Genomic DNA, 23,917 nt, shown 5'->3' with positions numbered 1-23,917 from the left:
AAATTGCCGCCATCTAATGAAAACCTAATCTGGATAGAGGTCTGGGAGTGTAGCTTTCTGATCCAATAAAGAAGATAGTTCGGACAGGCCCCCCGTTCCGTTACACAGTTTGTTAAAACAAAAATACACACCGAATCGAAAGCGGCGTCCTGGAAATCAATAAAGGCCAGATAGACCGGCTGCTTTTTATTTAATTCATTACCTTTTATCGCCTGTATAGTATGCAAATCCAACCATAGGTTTAGAACTCACAAAATAATTCTAGCAAAGAGCCTGCCAAGTCTAATAAAGTGATCGCTCTATAGTTCAATGGGCTGGCTCGATCCCCACTCTTGTAGATCGGTAGAAAAATGTATTTTCTCCAAGAGAGGGGGCGGGGGGAGAAATAGCATGCCAGTCCTGACCGTTTGGACAAAGATGGTCAACAATATATGGGCCCAAGCCGTAGGATTCTGCTCGATCATATCATTCGATAGCCCATTAGGGCCCAGGGCTTTGGAGGATGACAGCTTAGAAATGAAAAAGAGAAGGTCATCTAGATCAAAACGTAATTGGTCATTCTGCGAGGCATAGTGCATAACAGACATTACCCAAAGAGGTCATGGCATACATTGTTTTGAAAAAACTGGCCTGGATTTCTTTTGGGACCATGTTCACTTGTGCAGCCATCTGTGAACCACCATAGGCCCCATTAAAAAGTGCCCAGATTCCATCCGAGCTTTTATTAGCAAAAGCCTCTAACATTATTTCTGCATCACGTTGAAAAAGTAGCGCTTTTCTAGCCTTCAACCAGTTTTTGTACCAACACTTAAGGGTTATTAATCGTGATATCCTACCTCGGGCCAAAGAGGAGACTGGCAGCTCTTTGATCAGCTCTATAAAGGGATTTACGGGCTGCGAGCTCCGAATCATATACAGAGGTTTGTTTTCCCCGATTTAGTAAAATAGCTTTCCCTCCATTGCAAATGTTTGCATAATGTCTACATATTGGGGAGCAGCCTACCCACCCATTGATGTATTAACCTGTTTTGTCAGTTTACGGCTAAAATCTTGCAGGGAAGCAGAAGTCCAACAGAGTTTATTCTTGGCATTGTTTAACTTCATACCTGTGGCTAAAGACAGGTTTGATCTTCTTAACGGATTAAACCAAAACCAGCTAACCTCCAGAATATCATGATCGCTAAAGGTTTGAGTGACATGGAACTCGCTTACATATTTAAATAAACTGCTATCCATAAAAAATAGCCAATTAGTGCCACCTGCTTCCCTCTATGGCAGGTATAGGCAGCAGGGATGTCCCCCTTGATACACCCATTAAGCCTATTCATACGCCGCATTAGTGAATTAAATTTCACTGCAATTGGTGTTAGTGATTTAACTGCCTGCGGGATACATGAGACATTAAAATCTCCCACCAGAAATACATGATCGCAAAAGCGATCAAGTATGGTTAAATTCAGGAGGTCTTCTAGTGCATTTAGAAAGGCATCATCCGAAATGCTATCATGGTTCCAGTAGGCAGCTATTACTACAGTTATGGAAACAAATTACCCTATCCTTACCATTTGAAGGAAACTATTCAGGGAAGCCCAGGGTTCAAGTTTTAATTTGGAGGAGGTTTTAACTGCCACCAATAGTCCAGCCAGAAGGCAACCTCGAATTGGGAATACAGCAGGTATTCGAGCAACTATGTGCAAATCCCAAAGGGGTGGCTTATAAAGCCAAATCGCCTGCAAAGCTACAGTATCGTATTCTTCCAGGAGGTTATTCTCAGTATTAGTTAAATGTTTAAATCCCCTAGTATTCCAAGAGGCCAGCACACATTTTGTCTCAAGGTTAGGGAGCTAACGTTGATTCGGTCTACCATCCGGGATTTTCACATCTAGTCAGGTATGAACCATAGATAAGGTGGGGGATACTTTATCCCACGGTGGGGCCCGCTGCTGCTTGCAATTAAAAGGATTAAGCAGCAGGAAGCCCAGATGATCGAATTAATGGCGGGCCTCCAATAAGGTATTCCTCAACAGGGCTGATCTCATCCATACTATAACAATGGTGAGGTTATAATCATTTATAAATTCAATTTGATCAATATCAAATCTTCTAAAACCGGAATTTCCGCCAGAATATTCATTACTGACTGTCGATTAAGATAATTGGGATAATGGTGCCAGCAAAATTAACTCATTTTATGATTAGGATATTGTTTTGCACCTTGCATCATCTGTTGTTGGAGCTTTTTACGGAGGGAGGGGGTTGTCATTACCAGGGGGAGGAGAATTACTGACAGTCCCCCAAACTTTGTGCCTGATCTCGTATGCAAGGGCCCGCTAGTTTGACTGGGGATTCCTGGTTTATGCTTTGGGAGAAGAGACACTGCAGGGTTTTATCAATTTCTTCCCTCCAGGTCTCAAGCTTCTTTTTGTTATTGTCTTGCTTCAAGAAAAAGCCCTTATGCTCCAAAGATCCGTTACTGTCAACTGTTTGGGAAGCCAGTGCACGATCACGTGTGGCTGCACTGAACGCATCGACTACTCCAGTTCCCTGAGCTAGATTTCATATTTTTGGTTTACACTTTCAATTATCTCGGGCCACCTTATCCTTTTTAACATCAAATATTATACAATTTTGTGCAGCAGTCTTCATTTCGCACCTTTTCGCTGGAACGACCAATCATCAGCCTCCTTCAAGGTAATACTCGGGAGGGGGGGGGGGGGGAGGACTACTATCTACACGTACAACATTCTTTACTTTGACCTTTTTCTTTTTTTGGCAAGGCTGCCCTACTTGGCAAAGGGTACCATCTGGATTGCTTGAAATACAAGCAACAGGGGCCTTTGTTAAGTCATTCGTACAGGCCGTACAATTTGGTAATTCCAGAGGCTTTGGGGTAGGGTCTTTCCCCGGAGTTTGCAACAACTGGAATTGCTGACACGGCAAGCAATAAATAAGTAAAAAGATCTTGTGTGTGAGTGGGCCTCTCTAATTGAGGCACCGGTTCAGCCACAATATATTTAGTCTGTACCAGAAGGGCTTCACAGTGCGTACAGTGAGCTTTTAGCTGTCCCTGGCGACTGTCAAATTGAGCCAGTAATGAGTACTGGGTATTCAATTTTGTGTCCAGGGACTCATACAGTTTAGTTAGCAAAAATAATGATGAATTCATGGATTGTAAAGAAATTTCCAGACCCACTGTAAAAGTGCCATTGGCAGGTCTAAAAGGGGCCCCAGGTGAAACAGACCGTCTAGGGGTCGGCTGCAGGAGAGACCAAGACAAAGCTGATGATTTCAGGCGCTGTTGGTGAAAACATCATAGGAGATTGAGAAAGATCACAATTCGCAGGCATCTTCGGGGAGGGGCATTGCATGCTGGTCGTCTTTTGGCGACCCGATATTTGTAATTCGTTTAGTAATGGCTATAGCTAGGTTGTCATTATTGGTATCTGCCCGACATTCAGGTAGTTCACTTGCTATTAGTTTCGTAGGGCCTTGATCCTGCAGTATAACTGACTCATTAAAAGCAGGAGAAAGGTGCAAGATAGGCAGATTTTGGACCACATCCGCTAGAGTAGTGCCGGCAGCATCAGGGCACCCGCACTTACAAGTGAGTCGGTTGGTGTACTCACACCATCCGGCTGCTTACTTCTGATTCCCAACACCGCCGGGTTGGCGTTACAGTCTCAACTGGTGGGATGTGTATATCAACAGGAAGCAAATGCACCGGTGTAAATGCTCCAAACCCTGGGGCACAAAAAGATGTAATATCGGCCAAAGGGGAGCAGGTACGGAGGTCTTTACTCGCGATAACTGTATACTTTGTGCCGATGACTTGTGGGTAGCCAGAGCTGTGACCGCAAGATTCACTATATCATTTCGATCCGGCATACCAGAGACCAGTGCATAGTGCATACTACCGATACGGCAAACACCAAAGGGCACAGTCACTCGCAAAGCGAGATCTAAAATGTGTCAGATAAGAAAAACTGGTTCAATATTAAAAACAAAACAAAATGTAATTATAAAAATACCAAAGTGTCTGCTCCCTTTTGAATACAACAATAAAGAGGAGGGATCTTAATTTACAAAACAAAACCTGTACTCTTACCATCAGTAGCATAATGCTATAACTCAGTATATTAAATGACAAAAGCAAGAGCTAACAGCATACTAGTAAGCACTTGTGGGTTCGGGTGCGCGTACACCTGGGGTTTTCAAGGCTTGCTGGGAACAGGGGGCGGGCTCAAACACATCACACGCAGGTCTGAACGGAGAAGAAAATTAAACACAGAAACGTGTGTGAGCACAAAGGAGCAAAACAAAGTCCGGATACTAGAGTGACTCAATAAGAGCCTCACTTTTAGGTTAAACATAGTTCCTTTTTTGCCAGTGGTCCAAAATACTCTGCGTGTTTCGCCGTCTGCTGCTTAGGCAAAGAGCACTTCCTCTTGCCGACTAGGTAGTCCAAACTGCGGCATAGAACAGGCAATTCAACAAAGGGTCCGACAGTCCTCCACAGCAAACTGCACACTTGTAAGCACCTGCAGGTCAAACTTGATGATCTCAAAATATGCCATTTCATTCACAAAAGAAATAAGGTAAACATAAAAAGGTAAACATAAGTCTTCACTATCCCTAATCTTTTGAGGAATTCCCTGCCTAACTAAAGCTAAAAGGGAAAAAAAAAACACAGGATAACTGGCCCTCACAAGAAGCAACAAATACATATAGCAATACAATCTAAGATTCACATTTTCTGAATAACCTTCTAATATCCTGGGTAAATTCCCTTCCCGAAAGAAATGTCTCAAATCAGAGCTTGTCATTTTCAATTATAGCAAATCTCTCCTTGGTGAAATAACCACTTCCACGAAATTAGAACCAATGGTAATGGCAGTTATGATGATTTGTCACCTCTTCAAGAAGACTTGCCACATTCCGAAAAGAAATGCAATTGCCACAACTCAGTGATAACAGTATTGTCTTTGTTACTGTTAAGATTCACAATGGTATATAGAGGAGCTCCCCCCCCTCCCGGACCAAGAAAAAAAAAAGGAGAGAAAAAAAATAAAAATATTTGTAAACTTTGCCTTCATATAAAAATTATTTGTGAGAAACTTTATTAGTGTATTTGGTTACATCAAAATCTTTATAAAAACACTCCATACATTAATTCCAGAGGTAACAAAAAACAAATATAGGAGGGGGGGTGGAAGAAGAGCTCTTGGACTTCATAAAGAAGAACCAGTTACTTACTCATGGGAACGTTCTTTCGACGATGTTCCTCCCACGTATTCCTCATCTTTGATATTTCCATATCCAGCTTGCTGCTTTGGACTTTTTTTTTTCAGTAAAGGGCACTATGGGTCAGTGACTGTCGAGTTAATGTCCCTCGAAGGCCTCCGTCTTGGCGTCAACGTCATCAGTGGTATAAATAGTCACGCGCAGCGTCCGTTGCTCAGTTCCATTTTGAAGAGTTAGGTATTATGCAGGATGAGACGGCTACTACCCTTGAGGGAGCGCAAGACTGCAACTACAAGGGAAATTTTACTGCAGGGAAGGATGGGAGGGGCGATAAGGAATATGTGGAGGAACATACAGTCGAAAGACAGTTACCATGGGTAAGTAACTTGTTCTCTGAATGGATTGTGTCCTCCCACGTATTCCTTATCTTTGATAGACTCCTAAAGCAGCAATGTATAAAGGAGGAAGGAGTAAAATTTTTCATTTTTTTAAGTATGCACCGAATGCAATACTGCCTTCCCAAATCTAGTTTCCTGGCTATTTGAGGAATCTAAGCTATAGAATTTTGTAAAGGAGTGTGCAGACGACCATGTGGCAGCTGCACAAATGTCTTTTACTGGAACTCCCCTTTGGGGAGCTGACGAAGCTGCGAGGTTGAATGAGCCCTCAGATGGTCTGGACTGTCCCTACCTGCCGATTTATAACATTCCATAATAGTTAGAATGGTCCTCCTTGAAATGGTTTGCTTGTGTTAGCTAGGCCCAGCTTGTGACCTGTGCATCCAACAAATAATTGGTCAGTTTGTCTCAACTTTGCCAGACTGCCAATATAGAAATTCAAAGCACGCTTTGGGTGAAGCCTGTGCAGCCTTTCTTCCTCTTTCCCCGAATGAGGAGGAGGGTAAAACAAAAGGCATGGTAATCTTTTGAGTAATATGAAACTCCAACACAACCTTTGGGAGGAAATTAGGCTTCACTTGTAGAACAACTTTATCTTTATGGAAGACAGTGTGAGTAGGTTTGCAGGATAAAGCCTGTAACTCGCTCACACACACCAGGCAGAGGTTATTGCTACCAAAAAGACAGGTTTAAAGGTAAGGAATCTCAATGGGCACGAATGAAGGGGTTCGAAAGGAGTACCCATTAGACATTTTAAAACTAAATTTAGGTCCCAAACTTGAAAAGTAGTCGGGGATAAAATTTGATCAATCCCTTCAAAAATTGAACAACTAAGGATATTTTGAAGTACGAGGGTTCTTCAGCAGTGCGTTTGAAAATCAACAGCACTGCTAGGTAACCCTTAATTGTGCCGATCTGCAGTCCTAAATTTGCCAGGTGTAAAAGGAAAGATAACACTGTCGGCGTATTGCACGAGAAAGGGTCAACATTCATATTTCTACACCAGCTGCAGAACATGTTCCAACGGCAGCAGTATAGTGATTTGGTTGCTGGCCGAAAGCAAAGCCTCCATTACATCGTCCAGGAGGTCCCAATCTTTGTACCTTTCAGAAATCATGTGTGAAGGCTGAGCGTCCTGATGTCCGGATAGAGAACCTGACCCTCCTCTCCGAGAGAAGATCCTCTGTTTGTGGAAGACGAATCAGAGGGCAGATGGACATGTCTAGAATGTCTGGGTACCACGTTCTCTTGGCCCAATCCAGGGCAATTAGGATCATGGTTTTCCTGAACCTTCTCTACCTCCTTATTACACGAGGAATGACAGACTGGAGGAAATGCGTGAAGGAGTGGAAATTCCCAGTCTGCCACAAACGCATCCCTTAGAGCTCCTCTCGGGGGAAATTCCCTGGAGCAGTACAGCTCGCACTTCCTGTTGGCATTCGTCACAAACAGATCTACTTGAGGGGTTCCCCAAAAGGCAAAGATCTCTTGAAGGACTTGCTGAGCTAGTTCCCACTCGTGGGATACTGCACTCTGCCTGCTCAGAGCGTCCGTTGCCGTGTTCATCTCTCCAGCTAGGTGAATTGCCGACAGAGATTCCTTCTTGTATTGCCCAAAACCAGAGCTGCATTGCCTCTGCACAGTGGTAGTGACCCTACACCACCTCTTTTGTTGAGGTAGTACATGGCCAGTGTGTTGTCCGTCATTATCAGGACATTCTTTCCCCGTACAGATGACAGGAAAGCCTTCAGTGCTAGTCTTATTGCTCTTAGCTCTAAAAGGTTGATGTGTAGTTTGGACTCCGATGGAGACCAATGACTGCAGAAATTATTGGTATGGGCTTCCCACCTCATGAGTGAGGCATCCGTCACTGCGGTTATCTCCAGCCATGGTTGGCAAAAAGGTTCTCATGAGTCCCCCCCCGCCCCCGACCCAAGAAGCCCACCATTGCAGGTCCAGTGCGACTGTTGGAATTTGAAGGAGATCTGACATATTTCCTGAGAACTGTGACCACTGGGTCCAGAGCACCCACTGGAGAGATCTCATTCTCAGGCGGGTCTGTGGCACCAAAAAGTTGCAGGCTGCCATCAGGCCGAGCAACATCAGAAAGTCGAAGGCTGGAAGATATTGGGCATTTTGAAACTTCGTCACCATCTGCAGAACGTCTTGAGCCCTCACCTCTGGTGGCGAGGCTTTTCCCCAGTGACGTGTCCATGACTGCTCCAATAAACTGGAGTTTTTGTGATGGTATCATATGGGACATCTTGAAGTTGAGGGAGAAGCCCAGCTTGTGGAGGGAGTGGCAAACAGTCTAGATTATCTTGAGCTTGTTCCAGGGAACTCCTGATCAACCAATCGTCCAGGTAGGGGTAGACGTGAATCCTCCCCCTCCCCCCCCACTCCTGAAACTCGCGGCCACAACCGCCATTAGCCTAGTGAAAACCCTCGGACAGAGGTTAGCCCAAATGGCAGAACCCAAAATTGATAGGGATAACTACCTCGGGTACTTCCTGTGCTTGTGATGGATTGGCACATGAAAGTAAACATCCTGACGGTCCAGAGATACCAACCAACCCTGAAGTTGGAGGGCCTGAAGGATCTGAGAAAGTAACCATCTTGAACTGGTCTTTCCTGAGGAACTTGTTCAATTCTCGCAGGCACTGACACAGGTGGCACCTTCTTACTGTGTCTTCTACCATGACATCAATAACTGGATACCACATGTTTATTATCAGTTCTTATCTGTCTCTTGGAGGCAACCAATGGCCCGTGTGTGCTAGGTCCACCACTTGCTGCCGTAGATATGCTGGTACGAGCATGCAACTTCTTCGCATTAGGATGTTCTCAGCAGTCAATGCCAGCTCTTCCTTCACACATTTTTGAAAGCATGCATGTCTTATTTGCTCACTCGACTCGCCACGTCAGACTCTCTCCACCTCCGAGACATGAGCTCTCACACTCTGTAGTGTTCTGTCTGGGAGGGTGTGCCCCCGCATTATGCTTGTCGTGAGCAGTTTCGGTGGTTCTAGCGGAGTGAAAAAGCTAATTTACTCCTCGGCTACCGATGTCTCACCCCTCTGCTTGGGAAGGGGGTGACAGCATGAAATTGTATTCCCTTCCAGGTTTGTGGATTATTGAAAAGTTGAAGTCCTGCAGTAGTAATTCCGCTTTGTCCTGCTTTCAAGAGGCTCTTGGAGGCATATGCAACTATCGGCGCGGACTCCCTCTCCCTGGACTGTGCGGGCCAGAATGACACCCAACCCCACCGGGCTGGCATCAACCATTAGCTCGGCGCATTTAGTTGGGTCAAAATAAGCCATGCATTCTGCTGATCCAATCCTCTTATTGATGTTCAAAGGAGGTTTGCCTGGCATACCTTTTTTGCACAAGCGTACCAACAGCAACCCCATACATGTGTTTCAGCCTTGTTGGGCCTCATCAGTGAAGTGGAGTGGTGCCTCTATGAGCACAGTGAGCAAGGGGATCCACGTCTGGTTCCAGGAAACGTAGGGTGATCAACCCTAAGTTCCTTCCAAAAACTGTAGCAGGCGCCCCCCTCTCGAAAGAATACGTCATGATAACCTGTTCAGGTTTTACCCACTATGAGAGATCGCTTTTTGCTCACTGTACTTTTCACAAAGGAGGAATATCCACTTGTATATTAGTCTTTATCCCACCCTTTTTGATGTGCATGAATGCTTCTTCACAGTGGTGATCACATGAAACTTTCTTGTCCCATTTGGGGAGTTCCCTCAAGGGGCCACTGATGGTGGCAAAGTCCTTCAGATACCGACTGCAATAACTGGCCATGCCCAAGAATGACCGCACCTCACTTGTATCCTGTGGGGGAGAAGAGATATCAGTGATAGCCCCCACCTTTCCTGGGTCAGGCTCATTTCTCCTGACGAGAACACATGCCTGAAGAATTTGAGATTCTTGCTTGGGATAACGCCATGCACACTTCATGTAGAGCTCTGTCATGTTGCTCCCAGTCCTTTCCAAAAACCAAAATAATCACTGGAAAACAGTTTGACATGAATAATCACTCTCCTGGAAGATCTCAGCTGCAGAGGATATTCCAAAACTGAGTCTTGTAGCAAAAAAGTCCTTCATGAGTTGCAAAAGTAATTATATATCATGATTGTTCATCAAGTTTGATCGGATGATACCCTTTATATAGGTCCAGTTTGGCGAACATTGTGGCCCCGTTCAAAAAGCTGATCATGACAACCAGATGCATGCCTGGGTGCCTTTCACGCTGAATGGCTTCGTTTGCTTGCCTGCCTCATATCTGCACAGATGAATTTTGTCGAATCATCCTGTTTTGGGCACAGCCACCACGTGCAAAATCCAAGGAGTGGGACCACCGGCTGGTTCCATTATGTCCTTTAGCACACAGTTTCTTTCTCCTTGTATTTGCAAATGGATGTTAGGCAACCGACCAGTCAATGTGAAGCCTTACCGGTTCCCCTATCGAACATCAGATTCCGTAGTTCCGGAAATCGCTCTCTGGTCGACATCTCATTTCTCATGGCGTACGTTACGGCAGCAATTCCCATTTGTACAGCCGTCAGTCTCCCCAGGAGATTGCTTTCCGGTACTTCGCCTTGAAGGACGTACAGTTCTGCCATGGCAAGCCGCCCTTTGTAGCTTAGCTCCATTGCGAACTTTCCATGATTTCGAACAGGTCCATTTGCAGCCCACTGAAATACCTTCCGCACGGACGGCGTCAACGTGGGTGGATGCACCATCTTGCGGATTCAGAGAAACACATCATATTTAGAGTAGTTCCAGTATTGCCGGACGTTGCCCCTCCTTAATGTGCATGTCTCCTTCTGGAGCAAACGTCAATCATATATGCATAGTCTCTGCTTCTTTCTTGGCGAAGCTGCGGACGATGGAGATCAGCACGTGACTTATCGGACATGAGTCACCAATTTTCTTCTCTCATCCGCATCTCTTCTGCGCATGTTAAGATTCGGGTCTCCTACCTGGCCTGCTACTTCCTGCGATTTGGTGGCACGTTGCACACCCTGGTCATGCGATTTTCTCTTCCACAATTTGCACACTTGTGTCCAAATGTGGGTCACCTTACCCCTTCATCATGCGGCAATCACAGACCACACCTGTAATATCCTCCCGATGTCCCGTACCTTCGTGTAGGTGGATTTACGCTCTGCATGCTTCTCCCGCCTCGTCTGACTTAGTGCACTGGTTCTCTCGCCGACCCCTTTCCAGTTTCTATTTGCGCTGCTTGGCTGTCTGCTCTCACCATTTGTAAAATAATGGCACGGGGCGGGGGGGGGCGGGGGAAAGAGGTTCATAGAGCCATTTCGCTCTGAAGGTGGATGGGAGGCACCCTCCCATGATTCGTAATCTGGTGGCCTCCTCGTCAACGTGCCACTAGTCTGCACAGCAGGGTTGCGAATGTGTCCATCGACTCCCCATTAATTTGACTTGCTGTGTTAAACGTTGTGCCCCTCGTGGTCGATATTTCTCTGTAGGTCAAATATGTGTTTAATGCTTCTTTAAGTCCCCGATTTGTTTTTACCTCTTCAGGTGGGAAAGTGGGAATGAGGTCCTCCAGTTCGTCTCCTACCAGATTAAGGAGCAGCCTCGTCTGGAGCACCCTCATCATGCGTAGGTAAAACTAAGGGTAAGCGCCCTCTTTTTGTTGTTGGGAGGCCTGAGTCATGAGGCACAAATCTGTTAGAACATAATGCAGATGAGAACAGGCTACCCCCCCACCCTCTGACACTGTAGGCACTGGTAGTGAACCACCGTTTTACAGACGTATTAATTAATCTGTCTTTATATAAGAGGTACTAGTCACAATCTGGCAAAACAAAAAGTTTATTCATAGTATACAAGTGGAATACATCATTGTTGTTAGATTTTGATGTACCCGTTTTAAATTCAGTATTGTGTTACATATAAAGCCAAAGTAACAAGAGGTCCAACTTTAAATATAGTTCTTGCAATTTGAAAAGAAAATAGTTCATCTTCCATTATTTTCTGCAGAAACACTAGTAGTCATATTGTAAATATAAAACTGGGCATTCTTTATGTTAACAAGATGGCCCTTTATTATTTTATGGCAAACCACCAGGGGTTGCATTCCTGGAAGAGGTCAGGGATTCCTGGAAGAGATCGGGTTTTGCACAGCCCAACAGCCTCGCCCCCGAGGCAGTGCATGGCCGGGGCAGCCCCACAGCCCCACCCCCGAGGCAGCGGGGGTGCCCAGAGTACATTTGTTTTCCATGTGCAGCACTGGGGCAGGGGTTACAGAAGCATGCATTAATAGAATGGTTTAAATACCAACACTTGTCAGATTTCCTTTCACTCTTGCGGTGAGCCCCCCAACCCCCCCCCCCCCCCGCTTTCCGCCCCGCCCAATACCTCACGGCAGACTTCCTGTCAAGCTCCCCAACCCCTTTTTTGACTCTAGAACCAGGAAATCAAACCGCTTTACACCACTTCACCGCAATTGTGTGATCTTGGCTACTATTTTAACTCTATGGTGCCCAGCCCGCTTATCTGGCAGACCTTTGAGCCCATGTACCTCGAAATATAGAATTATAGCTAGGTTGCTACAGGGCCACTTCCCCAAGAGGCAGCCGAGAAGCGTAAACGGAACTCGGTACTCCGAGGTACAAAAAAATAAACACAGTGCAACGCTACGTGATATATGCCTTCACCCTGTGGCTCTTCTCCCCGCCCCCACAGACCGCATCCTCACAAGGAAAGGAAAAGGCCAGGGACACACTGCTACATCCTTCTATTAGGCTGTCACGGGAGTTGTATCATGCTGTGACATGACGTCACACTAGAAGACTACAGCATCCAGACGGCCAACTATGCGTAGCGCCTTCCATACACAAGTCAAGAGTTCTAAACGCTGAAGGCGGCTGCATCATACCACGGGCTCATCAAAATGCTTAAGGTTAGCAAGTGCGACCCCATCGTTTCGGGAACCCCCTCTCCTCCCTTCAGGGGTTTCATCCCACATACGGCTCACAGGTGACCCCCCCCCCCCTCCTAGAAGAGAATCGCCTGCCGTCGACCCCCCTGGTCCCCCGCCTTCCCCCATAAACTTGACTGCCACAGTTCCACTCTCCCCCACCCAGTGGCGGACGTGTACCAAAAAAGTAGTGGAGCTGTGCCCTGGAGGAAGAAAGAGTAGGCAAGAAGGGAGCAATGCGCAAAACATTTGAAGGGTTGCAGCCATGCTGGTTGACAGCCAATTAACTTGAAACCGATTTCAGTTTAGCTTTCTCGACTGACGATAAAGTGGAGAAGTGTGCTTTAACATCACAAAGAACAGTTCTGGAATGGAGAAAAATGGCTGCAAAAAGTAGTGGAACTGTCAACAGTAAAAACATAAAACTAGGTGGGGGGAAGACACCGCTCCCGACCGTTCCCACTCACTTCGGCCACTGCCCCCACCTCCCCAGTGATCCCCTCCCTCACCTTTGAACAGGTGCACTTGCTTGAACTCGAAGTCGATGTTATTCTGCTTAGCGAAGATGTAGACAGAGCGGCAGGGCTGAGACAGGAGGTCCAGGTAGAGCTGAAGCATCGTGGCCGAGAGAAGTAACAGGCAGAGGCCGCTGGAGAGCTGAGGGTAGGCGGAAGAAGCAAGTCTGACTCGAGCGAAGGAACTGAGAGTGTGACTGCCACTCCCTCACCAGGACCCCTCTGCGAGGACACGCCTCTTCATGCTGGCCACGCCCACCACTGGACGCATCCCACCTGTCACTCCCAACCAATCAGCAGGAGCCGCCCACAAAACCTCTCCCTGGGGACTGGGTTATCGGGGAGTGAGTGTTCTGCTCTCAAGATTTCTTTTTTTTTAAAAATCATTTAGCATTTATCATTTATATAGTGCTACGAACCCTCGGGTATCTGAGCGCTTCTTTGGTGTGTGGTGCTCTTTTATCGACCTCGGAAGGATGAAAGGCTGAGTTTGTCCCTGCCGGGATTTTCCTGGCAGAAAACTCTACCTAGATCTAATCGGACCCCTGTATGAAAAGTCCCTATACATGCGAGTGAGACTAGGGACTCTCCCAGTAGATGCCTTCACGCCCACCTGGAAAGACTCTAGAGGGCCTCATTACAGTGCTGGAGGTAACCATGGCAGCGCCATGGCTGCCTCCAAATCCTTACCGACTCCGCCCTGGTGAATGGAGCTATTACTGCCCCATTCCAAGGTTGGCGGGGGCGGTAATTCCCCATTCACCATAGGGCTCAATGGGAATGGGCAAGGCGCTAATAACGGTACCGCAAATTGCGGTACCGTTATTAGCTCCAAAGTCCCTTTGCGGGCCCCGTCCTTAAGGACTCGCAAAGGGAATTCGTAGTAGGGCGGTAAGGGATTACCGGCACTGGTGCCCTTACCGGTGCCGGTAATCCCTTACCGCCCACCTCGTAATGAGGCCCTCAGACTCAGACCAATGTATGATGTGTGAGGAGGCAACTGAGTCAATGTGGGCCTCATGACGACCCTGGCGTTAAGGGTTTAACAGCGCCGTAAAAGGGGTCGGCGCCGTTAAACCCTTAACGCCTGATTACGAGGTCCCTTTGCGGGACCCAACCTTAACGACTGGTTTTTCCAGCCGTTAAAGTAGGGACCCACAAAGGGACTTTGGTGCTAATAACGGTACTGCAATTTGCAATTTGCAGTACCGTTATTAGCGCCTTCCCCATTCCCATTGAGCCCTATGGGGCAAAAATGGGAATGGGTAAGGGCCATGGCGGCATGGGGAATTACCGCCCCACCAACCTCGGAATGGGGGGGTAATTTCCTATTCCGCCATTGGCGGACACCGGCATGGACCATGGTGCTAATAGCACCACGGTCCTCCGCCTGGGTCGTAATGAGGCCCAATGATGCATTTTATGTTGATGTGCGAAAAAACAAAACATTTACGGCGTATGTATCTGAAGCCAATACTGAAGGAGGCTGGGAGGCGGGACATTAGAACAGCAATGATGTGCTTGCAGCAGAGCATTCTATCCCATGTAGTCTATGCGGTCTCTCGATATGCTCGGAGGTCTTGGCTGCTAAGAAAGAAGCGGTCAAATTCTGCTATTAAATGTAAGTAGGTTGCTAAAACCAATGATAGAGGCTGCGAGCAGGGCTCTCCTCTGTGCTTTGTTTCTAAAGTATGCTCACTGAAATTTATTTGAATTTTATACAGTTAATTTTTATATGTATTTCGTGTATTGACTTGAAGATTTTATATCGAATACAAGTGTGTTGACTGACTGAGAACATATTTACACACAATGATCACCCAACAGAAGTTGGTATCCATTTATTGACCTCGGATTGCCAGGTACCACACCTACAGATCACACACAGATCACAGCAGCGAACACTCAACCCACTGAGCTATCTTGCCAGCTTAGTAAATACAAAGGAATTTATTTCCAGTGTGGTCTACCATCAGGGATGTCTGTGGGACTTATTGGTAGGGGCAACTGCCCATAAAAGTCATGCCGGCAGTCTCCAAAAATTGTCCCAAGTGTAGGCAAAACAAACAGAAATAGTTTTCTGCTCAATCGGAACAGCCAATTGGCACATAACTATTTGTCAAAATAAAAAATTTGATCAGTCTTATGTTTCCAAAATGCTCTTTTATTTTTTCAAAGCAGCCAGGAGCTTACATTGGTGCTATTTCCCCCTGTCCCATTTATCATAGGTGATTTCAATGCCAGCTGAAGATGTACAGGGGTCCATTTTAAAGTGATGTTTACTGATCCCCTTCTTGCCCCCTCTGAGGCAGCTGTGTGGTGCACAGATTATAATGAAGATGTTTCCTAATACAAACTCTAATGGGCGATTGACTTAGGTTTATCATTGAGTGTGCATAACATGAACCCCACCTTGAACTTCATTATTCACTAAGAATAATCCCTGTCTGACATCAGAAAGCTGAAAGTGGAGTAACATAGGTCAGAGATAAATTAACTGCCATTGGCCAGGGATAAGAGATATGTCTTTGGCCAGCAAATGCACAGTTAAGGTGACACAGCCTTTAGTTTGTGAAGACTTATGCCCTCTTAGAGAATATGCACATACCATCAGCCCCAACTTGGGGCTTAATATTTCAGGAAGTGTAAGAAATTGCATAGAATAGGGTATTTGACCCATGTTCGTTCTCAGTAGAGGGGATCACACATCCTTACTTAATTTGTAAAACGTGAATTTTCACCCTAAGTAACCCAGGGTAATCCAGACGTGGACCCCTTGCTCGCTGTGCCTTAGAGAGGCTCAGCTTCACCTCACGGATGAAGCCTGACTAGGCTGAAACATGTGTCTGGGGTTGTTGATGGTGCTCTTGTTCAGGAGAATTGCCTAGCATTTCGGTGCTGGATGGTCCTTGTGGGTGGGATATGCAAATGTTTTTTTCACCTCTGTGAAGGGTGCAGTGAGCTAAAACTTGGCTCTAGACCCTGCTGAGTGGAAGAAATTCAATTGAACAGGGTCTTTGACCCATGGTCGTTCTCAGTAGAGGGGCTCCCACATCCTTGCTTAATTTGTAAAACTTGGGGTTTCACTCTAAGTAACCCAGGCCAATCCAGACGTGGACCCCTTGCTCACTTTGTCTTCGAGAGGCTCAGCTATACCTCACTGATGAGGCCTAACAAGGTCAAAACATGTGTCTGGGGTTGCTAATGGTAGTCTTTTTCAGAGGAGAATTGCCAGGCATTTCAGTGCTGGGCTGCCCTGGTGTCATGGTCATGAAGTCAGGGGCACATGCATGCAGGGGTCGCATGCACAGGAGACCTGGGTGGACACTGTCCTGGCGCCTTTGGCACCATGCTCTTTAACAAAAGTAAACAAGAAATTCCATTTAACACCAAAAAGCTTTTAATTATGGACATAGCACTTCAGATGCATTAACATTGAACATTCCATCCATTAAGCAGGATGCAATAACATTGAACATTCCATCCATTAAGCAGCCCCAAGTGTATTCTTGGGTGTGGCTGCTAATGGATTGCCTTTGCAGGTGCTCACTCTCTAGGAGTGGCAGGGTGTGGCTGGTAGGCCGGCCCTAATGGGCGTGCCCACGATCTCAGCTATATAAGCTGGCCCCATCCTCAAGACAGACGCTTTGCGTTATTCTGCACTTGCAAGCAGCGTAACGCTCACCGTCGCCTGAGGTCAGACTTACCTTTGAAGATCCTGCTTCCTGGATATCCTGCTTCCTGCCAGCATACTTACCATCTGGGGGAAGCTGTTCTTTACTGTACATCTCTTTGGCGAACCAAGTATTCATCTTTACACTTTCCGGAATGGCAAAATCTTCATCTAGGCACCGCAGCACGACACACTCCATCGTTGACAGTAGCGCCTGCAAGGAAAAACAGAAGACAAGGTTAGACATTGAAAAAACAGTCAGTTTAAGGTTGCGCTTCACCATACTTTGCGCTTTTCCTTAAACCATCACTTACCTGCTATCGAACATTGCAGTAGCATCCATCTTCCATCCGGCCGCGTCTCGCGTCTCACAGCTGCATTGAGGCCACATTTCCATCTAAGGGAAGAAAACAGAAGAGAGACATTATTGCGGGCATAAATAGGAGTAACATATAAAGACATTAAACAGAATGAACAGCATCACAAGAGCTCAAGAAAGACTTACCAATCATAAGGAGAAGCATAGTCGCAGCTGGACTGGGCTAATCCTTATCAGGGATCAGTGAAGGAACTAGATCCCATTCGATGCACCCCTTCCAGAAGTAGCAGGCCGGAGAGCTTATGTTCCATAATTCACATGTGAGCTTTATGGGCCGGTGTATGATCACAGAAACCGTACTTTGGGGTGAAGGGTTCGAGAGGTACAACAATCAAAGATTGGCGCACTCACACACTCTTATCTCCACGCAGGAGCAGTACCACCACGTACCACCGCTCACAGCTTTTCTACTGAGGGAGAGGCCTGAAGGGGGTGATTCAAGTTCAGGGAGTGCTGCAACCGTGCTCCAACGCCTCCGCAGAGACCAGGTGAGCGTAACAGAGCTCGAAGCCACTAATACTCTCTGCCTGAGCGTTATGTAAACTTCAGAAACAGATCAGTTAGCCCTCTTACTAGAGGAATTACGGGCTGAAGTACATGCTTCAAGACAGGAAACCAATGCATTATAGACAGATCTTATTGTATCTCGAGAAAAAATTGGCGAATTGGCAAGACAAATGCTACAAGCACAAGCAGGACACGTTCCACTGCCTGGAGTGACCCATTCTTATCATTCTTCCACACCACAACAATCAACACCGGTTCAGGTGGTTCTTCCAGGAGCAGTGCCTCTAGCTCCTCCCGAACGCTTCATCAGCGACCCAAACAAGTTTGCTGTATTTATGAACCAATGTCGCCTTCATTTCTTGTGCAGACCAGGAGCCTTTCCTAATGACCAAGCCAAAGTGGCTTTTGTACTCTCGTACTTTGGAGGTAGTGTAGCGGACTGGTCTATACCTTTGGTAAATCAAGATGACCCTTTACTCCGGTACTTTGGGAATTTCCAACATGAGATGGAGAAATTGTTTGCCCGTCATACTCAAGGACAAGCTATGGACAACGAGTTGTTGTCACTCTGACTAGGGAGTCAAGATCTATTAACCTATATTGTAAACTTCAATCGTCTCATAGCCCAGACCAACTGGCCAGAAGAGAAGAGGACTACACTCTTTTGCCAAGGGTTACTTGAAGAACTTAAGGATATGTTGGCGCAAGTGGTGAATCCCCCTGAGAGGCGTGCAGGCTACATACACCTGACGGTGCAACTCGATCATAGGTTGCAGAATCGGAAAATGGATCGAGCTAGATCAGAGGGACGGTCAGTTTACGTACGACCTCGTGAGAATCAGACTAAACCACATGAACAGTCTGAGCCAATGCAAATTGGTGGATTATGAAGTCCCCTTACCAAAGCAGAAAGGGAAAAAAGAAGACAACAACAGCTTTGCATATATTGTGGACAAGCAGGTTATTTCCTCCGTGGCCGCCCGGTAAAACCACCCAAGAAAACGGTTGGGGCAACAAACAAAATTGATGAAGAAGAAGAACAGAACTCGGGAAACGCCAATGCCCGGCGAGTGTAGGGGTTCGCTTGTCGAGTATGAAAAAGGAATCCATACAGACCTTGCATCTAGTCCTTCCAGTGCTTTTGGTGAATCACAAGCAACCATCTAAAATACATGCCTTGGAGGCATATATTGATTGTGGAGCTGTGGGTAACTACATTGACCAAGATTTGGCTCTCCGAAGAAGCCTTCCTCTCCGACAGAAGCAGAAATCGGAAAATGTCACTGCTGTGGATGGTTCTCAGCTATCATCCGGCCCGGTGACACAATACACAGAGAAAGTCAAGCTTCTGTGTCAGGACGGGCATCAAGAGGACATTACTTTCGATCTCATCTGTGCTCCTCAGTTCCAGATGATATTGTAAATGCCCTGGCTGGAGCCCCACAATCCTAGGATCGACTAGTGAAAACGAGTTCTGACATTTCCTCATGATTGTGCTGACATATGTTACAAAAAAGAGGACACCAATCTGAAACCGAAGAAAGAAATGGTGTTGGGCCTCATCAGCTCCTTACCGTTTGAATACCAAGATTCCCAGAATGTCTTCAAAAAAGAGCAAACCAACGTTCTGCCCCCTCACAGACCCTAAATTGTCAAATAGATCTTGTACCCGGAGCCCAGATTCCTTGCAGCCGAATTTACACTCTGACAAAACAGGAAAATCAGCATCTTATAACTTACCTGGATCAGTACCTGGCGAACGGTTTCCTTCGCCCGTCCAAGTCACGTGCATCCTCGCCCTTATTCTTCATGCCTAAAAAGGAGGGTGACTTAAGAACTTGCATCGACTATAGAGCCATCAATCAGATCACTGGAAAAATCGATATACTTTACCACTTATACCATAGCTCCTGGACCAAGTGAAACATGCTCAAATCTACACAAAACTGGATTTAAGAGGAGCATACCATCTTGTGAGAGTGAAAGAGGGAGACGAGTGGAAAACAGCCTTCCTCACCAAGTACGGCCTCTTTGAATACCAGGTCATGCCCTTAGGGCTATGCAAAGCCCCTGCGGCATTCCAATTCTTTATGAATGATGTACTCCGTGAACTACTGGACGTTTGCGCTCTTGTTTACATTGACGGCATTCTTATCTACTCAAATTCCATGGAAGAACATGTAGGCCATGTCCGGGCAGTCTTAGAGAAGCTTCGACAACACCAATTGTATGCCAAGTTGGAAAAAAGTTTTTTCCATGTAAGCAAGGTCGAGTTTCTCGGTTTGATGCTCACACCACAAGGCGTACATATGGATACACGAAAGGTGGATGCAATCCTCCAATGGCCCTCACCAACATTCACGAAAGGAGTGCAAAGCGTGCTCGGATTTGCCAACTTTTACCGTCGGTTTATACCTGGGTTTTCACAAATTGTGCATCCAATTACCTCCCTGTTAAAGAAAAATCAAAAGCTCTATTGGTCGACAGAAGCTGTAGAAGCCTTCCAGAATTTGAAACTAGCATTCACTACAGCACCAGTCCTTCGACACCCACAACCAGACCTACCTTACATAGTTGAGACAGATGCTTCAAAAATAGCCATGGGAGCAGTATTGTCACAACGAGACCCTGAAACAGGACAACTACACCCCGTCGCATTCTGGTCCCACACATTTTCAGCCCCCTAGTTGAACTACGCAATCACAGATAAGGAATTACTGGCGATTAAAGCAGAATTCAAGGCCTGGAGATATTACCTTCTTGGGGCGAGACATACAGTCACTGTCATCACGGACCACCGTAACTTGCAATACTTGCAAACCGCCAAAGCACAATCCTCGCATCAACTTCGTTGGGCTCTCTTTTTCACGGAATACGATTTTATTATCACTTATAGACCAGGAGTACGCAATGGGAAAGCAGACGCTCTATCACGCATGAGTGAAGAAAAAGAGGCTTTCAAAGCATCCGACCCAGTGGCCATAATTCCTGAGGAAAGGATTCAAACCAGAATAGCTGCCGCCACGTGTGTGGATGACCAAAGAACCAGTTTGCAATCCCCGATGGCTAAATCAACGCAACAGGAATGCCTGTTAAAAGGAGACCAGTACACCATAAAAGACAATCTACCGTATTTCCAAGGACGATTATATGTCCAAGACCAAGAACTGGAAAAGCGAATCATCACAAATTACCACGATTCATTAGTGGAAGGACATCCAGAAATAGCCAAAACTTAGGCTAAGGTAAAACAAAACTACTGGAGGCCAACCTGGTGAAAAGACATCGACCAATTTATTGAAACCTGCGGTGTCTGTGCACAACACAAGTCTCAGAAACAGAACCCTGCTGGCTTACTACATCCTCTAACAGTACTGCCAGCTCTGTTAGGACTTGATGGTCGTGTAGATGATGAAACCTCCGTCCCCAAGTACCACACAAGCAAAATAGTAATATTACTGCTCGTGCAATCTTTGAGACCACAGGTGTAGAGTACCGTCAGCCTGGAACCAGGAACGCCGGAAGGACCCCCCTGACCACTGTAAGGCAAGCAACCAGGTTAGACAAACAATGGAAGCAATCCCAACTAGAGCAATACAATATCACTACAGAAGGTTTACCCAATGCAGGTGACAGGGTACCCAGGATAAGATGAATGGACAAGGGTCTGCAGTAGTCGACGGCGGTAGGCGACAGTTGTTACACAGGATGGCACTCTAGTTGGGTGGTAATAACACCTGATGCAGGAGAAAAAACATGAGCCAAAAGGCGGAATCAGGAGAGTCGAAAATCAGTCCGGTAAACAATCTGAGGTCAAAGCACCAAGAGATAATGTCAAATGCAGAGGAAAATCCAAAAACAATTCCAATGGAAGACCGAGGTCAAAAATCCGAGTAAGTCGCCAGAACAAATGCAGAAGTACCAAAGGAAGGCGAAGAGGAATCCAGGAAGCAATCCGTGGTCAAGAGAATCAAGAGCAAAAAAATCAGTGAGAACGACAAACAGTACTAACGAAGTCAGCTGTGAAGCGCTGAATGTGAGTCAGTACGTTCATTTTGAATACGAAGGTGATCACATGATTCAGTCACGTGATCATGCTCCGTGCATCGTGGATTGTTTACGTGCTGCTCCTTGACAAGTGATGCGTGCTCTGCGTCTCACTGCTCCGACCAGGTACCTTCCTGGTCACGTGATGAATCGCGTGACGAGCCCAATGGTGCCGGTGCCTCGGGTGCCCGGTGGCAAGCCGCCACGGCAGTCGCCTAGGTAGAAAAGGGGACCGCACCGGGCGCACTGGACGCATGTTCTTCTGAGAGTGCCAAGTGCCGTCGCCCACTCGCCGTCGGCAGACCTGCATATGTAAGTGGGACCTAGTCTGTCTGGGAACCTGAAGTTTGTTTGTTTGTTTGTTTGTTTGTTTATTTATTTATTGTGCGCACCAGACCCTAGGGTAGCAGGGCGCAAGAGACAAGGAGGTTTACAGCTTAGTTAACGTTTACAGGTTACAGATTAGTTAACGTTACAGGTTACAGGCATAGTGGACATTTCGAATCTGCAGGGTAGGGCAAGTGCAAGTGCAGATAAGGCGTAGCTAAACAGTCAAATCTATGGCGATCAAACAATAAAAGCAGGTTAGTACAAACATTATAAGAAGACGTTACGTATAAAGTGACATACGCTATGTTGCATTCTCAATAAGCCATTTTATGGTGTTCTTTCTGAAGTTATTGAAGGTTTGGTCAGATCTGAGTGCAAGGGGTAGGGAGTTCCATAACTGTGCTGCCTTAACTGGGAAGCTGGAACCTCCAATGGAGGCTAGTTTGAATCTGGGCACTAGGAGGCAGTTGGGGCTGGCTGTCCTTGTGAGTCTCGTTGGATTTTTCCTGTTGAAGCGTTCTGAGAGGTATCGGGGAGCTTTGTTGTTTAGGCATTTGTGGATAAGGGACGCAGATTTAAGGTTGATTTTTTCTTGGGTGGAAAGCCATTTGTGTTTTCGTCTTGTATCTGAAATGTGTGCACTTCTGGGGATACTTAGGGCCGCTCTAAGTGCATTGTTTTGGAGCACTTGGATTCTGTGGATGATTTGTTTGGTAGTCCCTATGTAGAGGGCGTTGCAATAATCTAATTTCGATAAAATGAGGGCTCTAGCTAGAATAAGACAGCTGTCCTCTGAAAGGAATGGTTTCCCAGCTCGTATTAACTTGCATGTATAGGCAGTGGATGATGACAGTGAGTTCACCTGTTTGGTGAAAGATAGTGTCGCATCAAGGTAAAAACCTAGGGTTTTTACTTCTCTGGTGACCTTGATAGTGTTACCATCGATGATGAAGGCGGAGTAGTTTTGGTTAAGTTTGGAGATACGGGCTCCGTATTAGTTGTTTTGCTAACGGGGCCACTAACGGGGGCGTGACAAGCACCTTGGCATACCCTGTCGATGGACTTCATCACGGATCTTCCACCCTGCAATGGATACAACACCATATTAGTCTTTGTGGAATTATTCTCCAAAATGGCCCATTTCATCCCTCTGAAGGGACTCCCAACTGCATCAACTCTTGCTTCTGTGTTCCTAGAGCAAATTGTTTGCCAAAATTGATCTCCGGTTGTCCACAAGCCATCACCCAAAAACTGATGGGCAAACTGAACAAACCAACCAAACTTTAGAGCAATATCTCAGGTGTATGTTGCAACAGTCTGAGGATTCTTGGAAAAATATACTCTAGATAGCTGAGTATGTATACAACAACCCAGTTCACACAAGCACAGGGCAAACTCCATTCTACACTGTGCATGGAAGACATCCGAGGACATCAGTATTTGATCCACCCGATACCCTGGAAATGCCAGCCATAAAAAACTTGCATAAAACCATCACTCGGGTTCTTAAGGAGGCGACAGAGCATCTGACCAAGGCTAAGGAAAGACAAAAACTGTTTGCTGATCGACATCGGAAGGAAGCTCCCGCCTACCAGATTGGAGAAAAGGTGTGGTTAGCATCCAAATATATTACCCTGAAGGGGCCAAGAGCTTTCCGCCTAAGATACCTGGGCCCCTATACTATAAAGTCCATAATCAATCCTGTCGCCATGAAATTGGAGTTACCATCTCACATGAAAATTCACCCCATATTTCAAGTCTCTCTCCTCAAACGAATGAAATTCAATACACGGCTTAGTCCTCTGCCAGTGCCCGAAGTAATAGATGGAGAACCAGAATATGAAGTCAAATCCATCCTGGACTACA

The 23,917-nt window shown here is 46.2% G+C and overlaps 1 protein-coding gene across 1 annotated transcript in view; it reads right to left on the bottom strand.

Moving 5' to 3' along the window:
* LOC138492604 (glutathione S-transferase theta-3-like) overlaps positions 1 to 13,332 on the bottom strand; it is a 137,030-nt gene extending 123,698 nt beyond the window's left edge. The window contains exon 1 of the mRNA XM_069619892.1: positions 13,110 to 13,332. Coding sequence (XP_069475993.1) covers positions 13,110 to 13,218 — 109 coding nt within the window. The 5' untranslated portion in view covers positions 13,219 to 13,332. The remainder of the gene's footprint in view (positions 1 to 13,109) is intronic.
* Positions 13,333 to 23,917: the final 10,585 nt, after the last annotated feature.

Source organism: Ambystoma mexicanum, chromosome 10, assembly GCF_040938575.1.
Source record: "Ambystoma mexicanum isolate Mex_15411 chromosome 10, UKY_AmexF1_1, whole genome shotgun sequence".
Taxonomy (NCBI): Eukaryota; Metazoa; Chordata; class Amphibia; order Caudata; family Ambystomatidae; genus Ambystoma; species Ambystoma mexicanum.
Note: the sequence above shows the minus strand (reverse complement) of the source record. Positions and strands in the feature narration are given on the sequence as shown.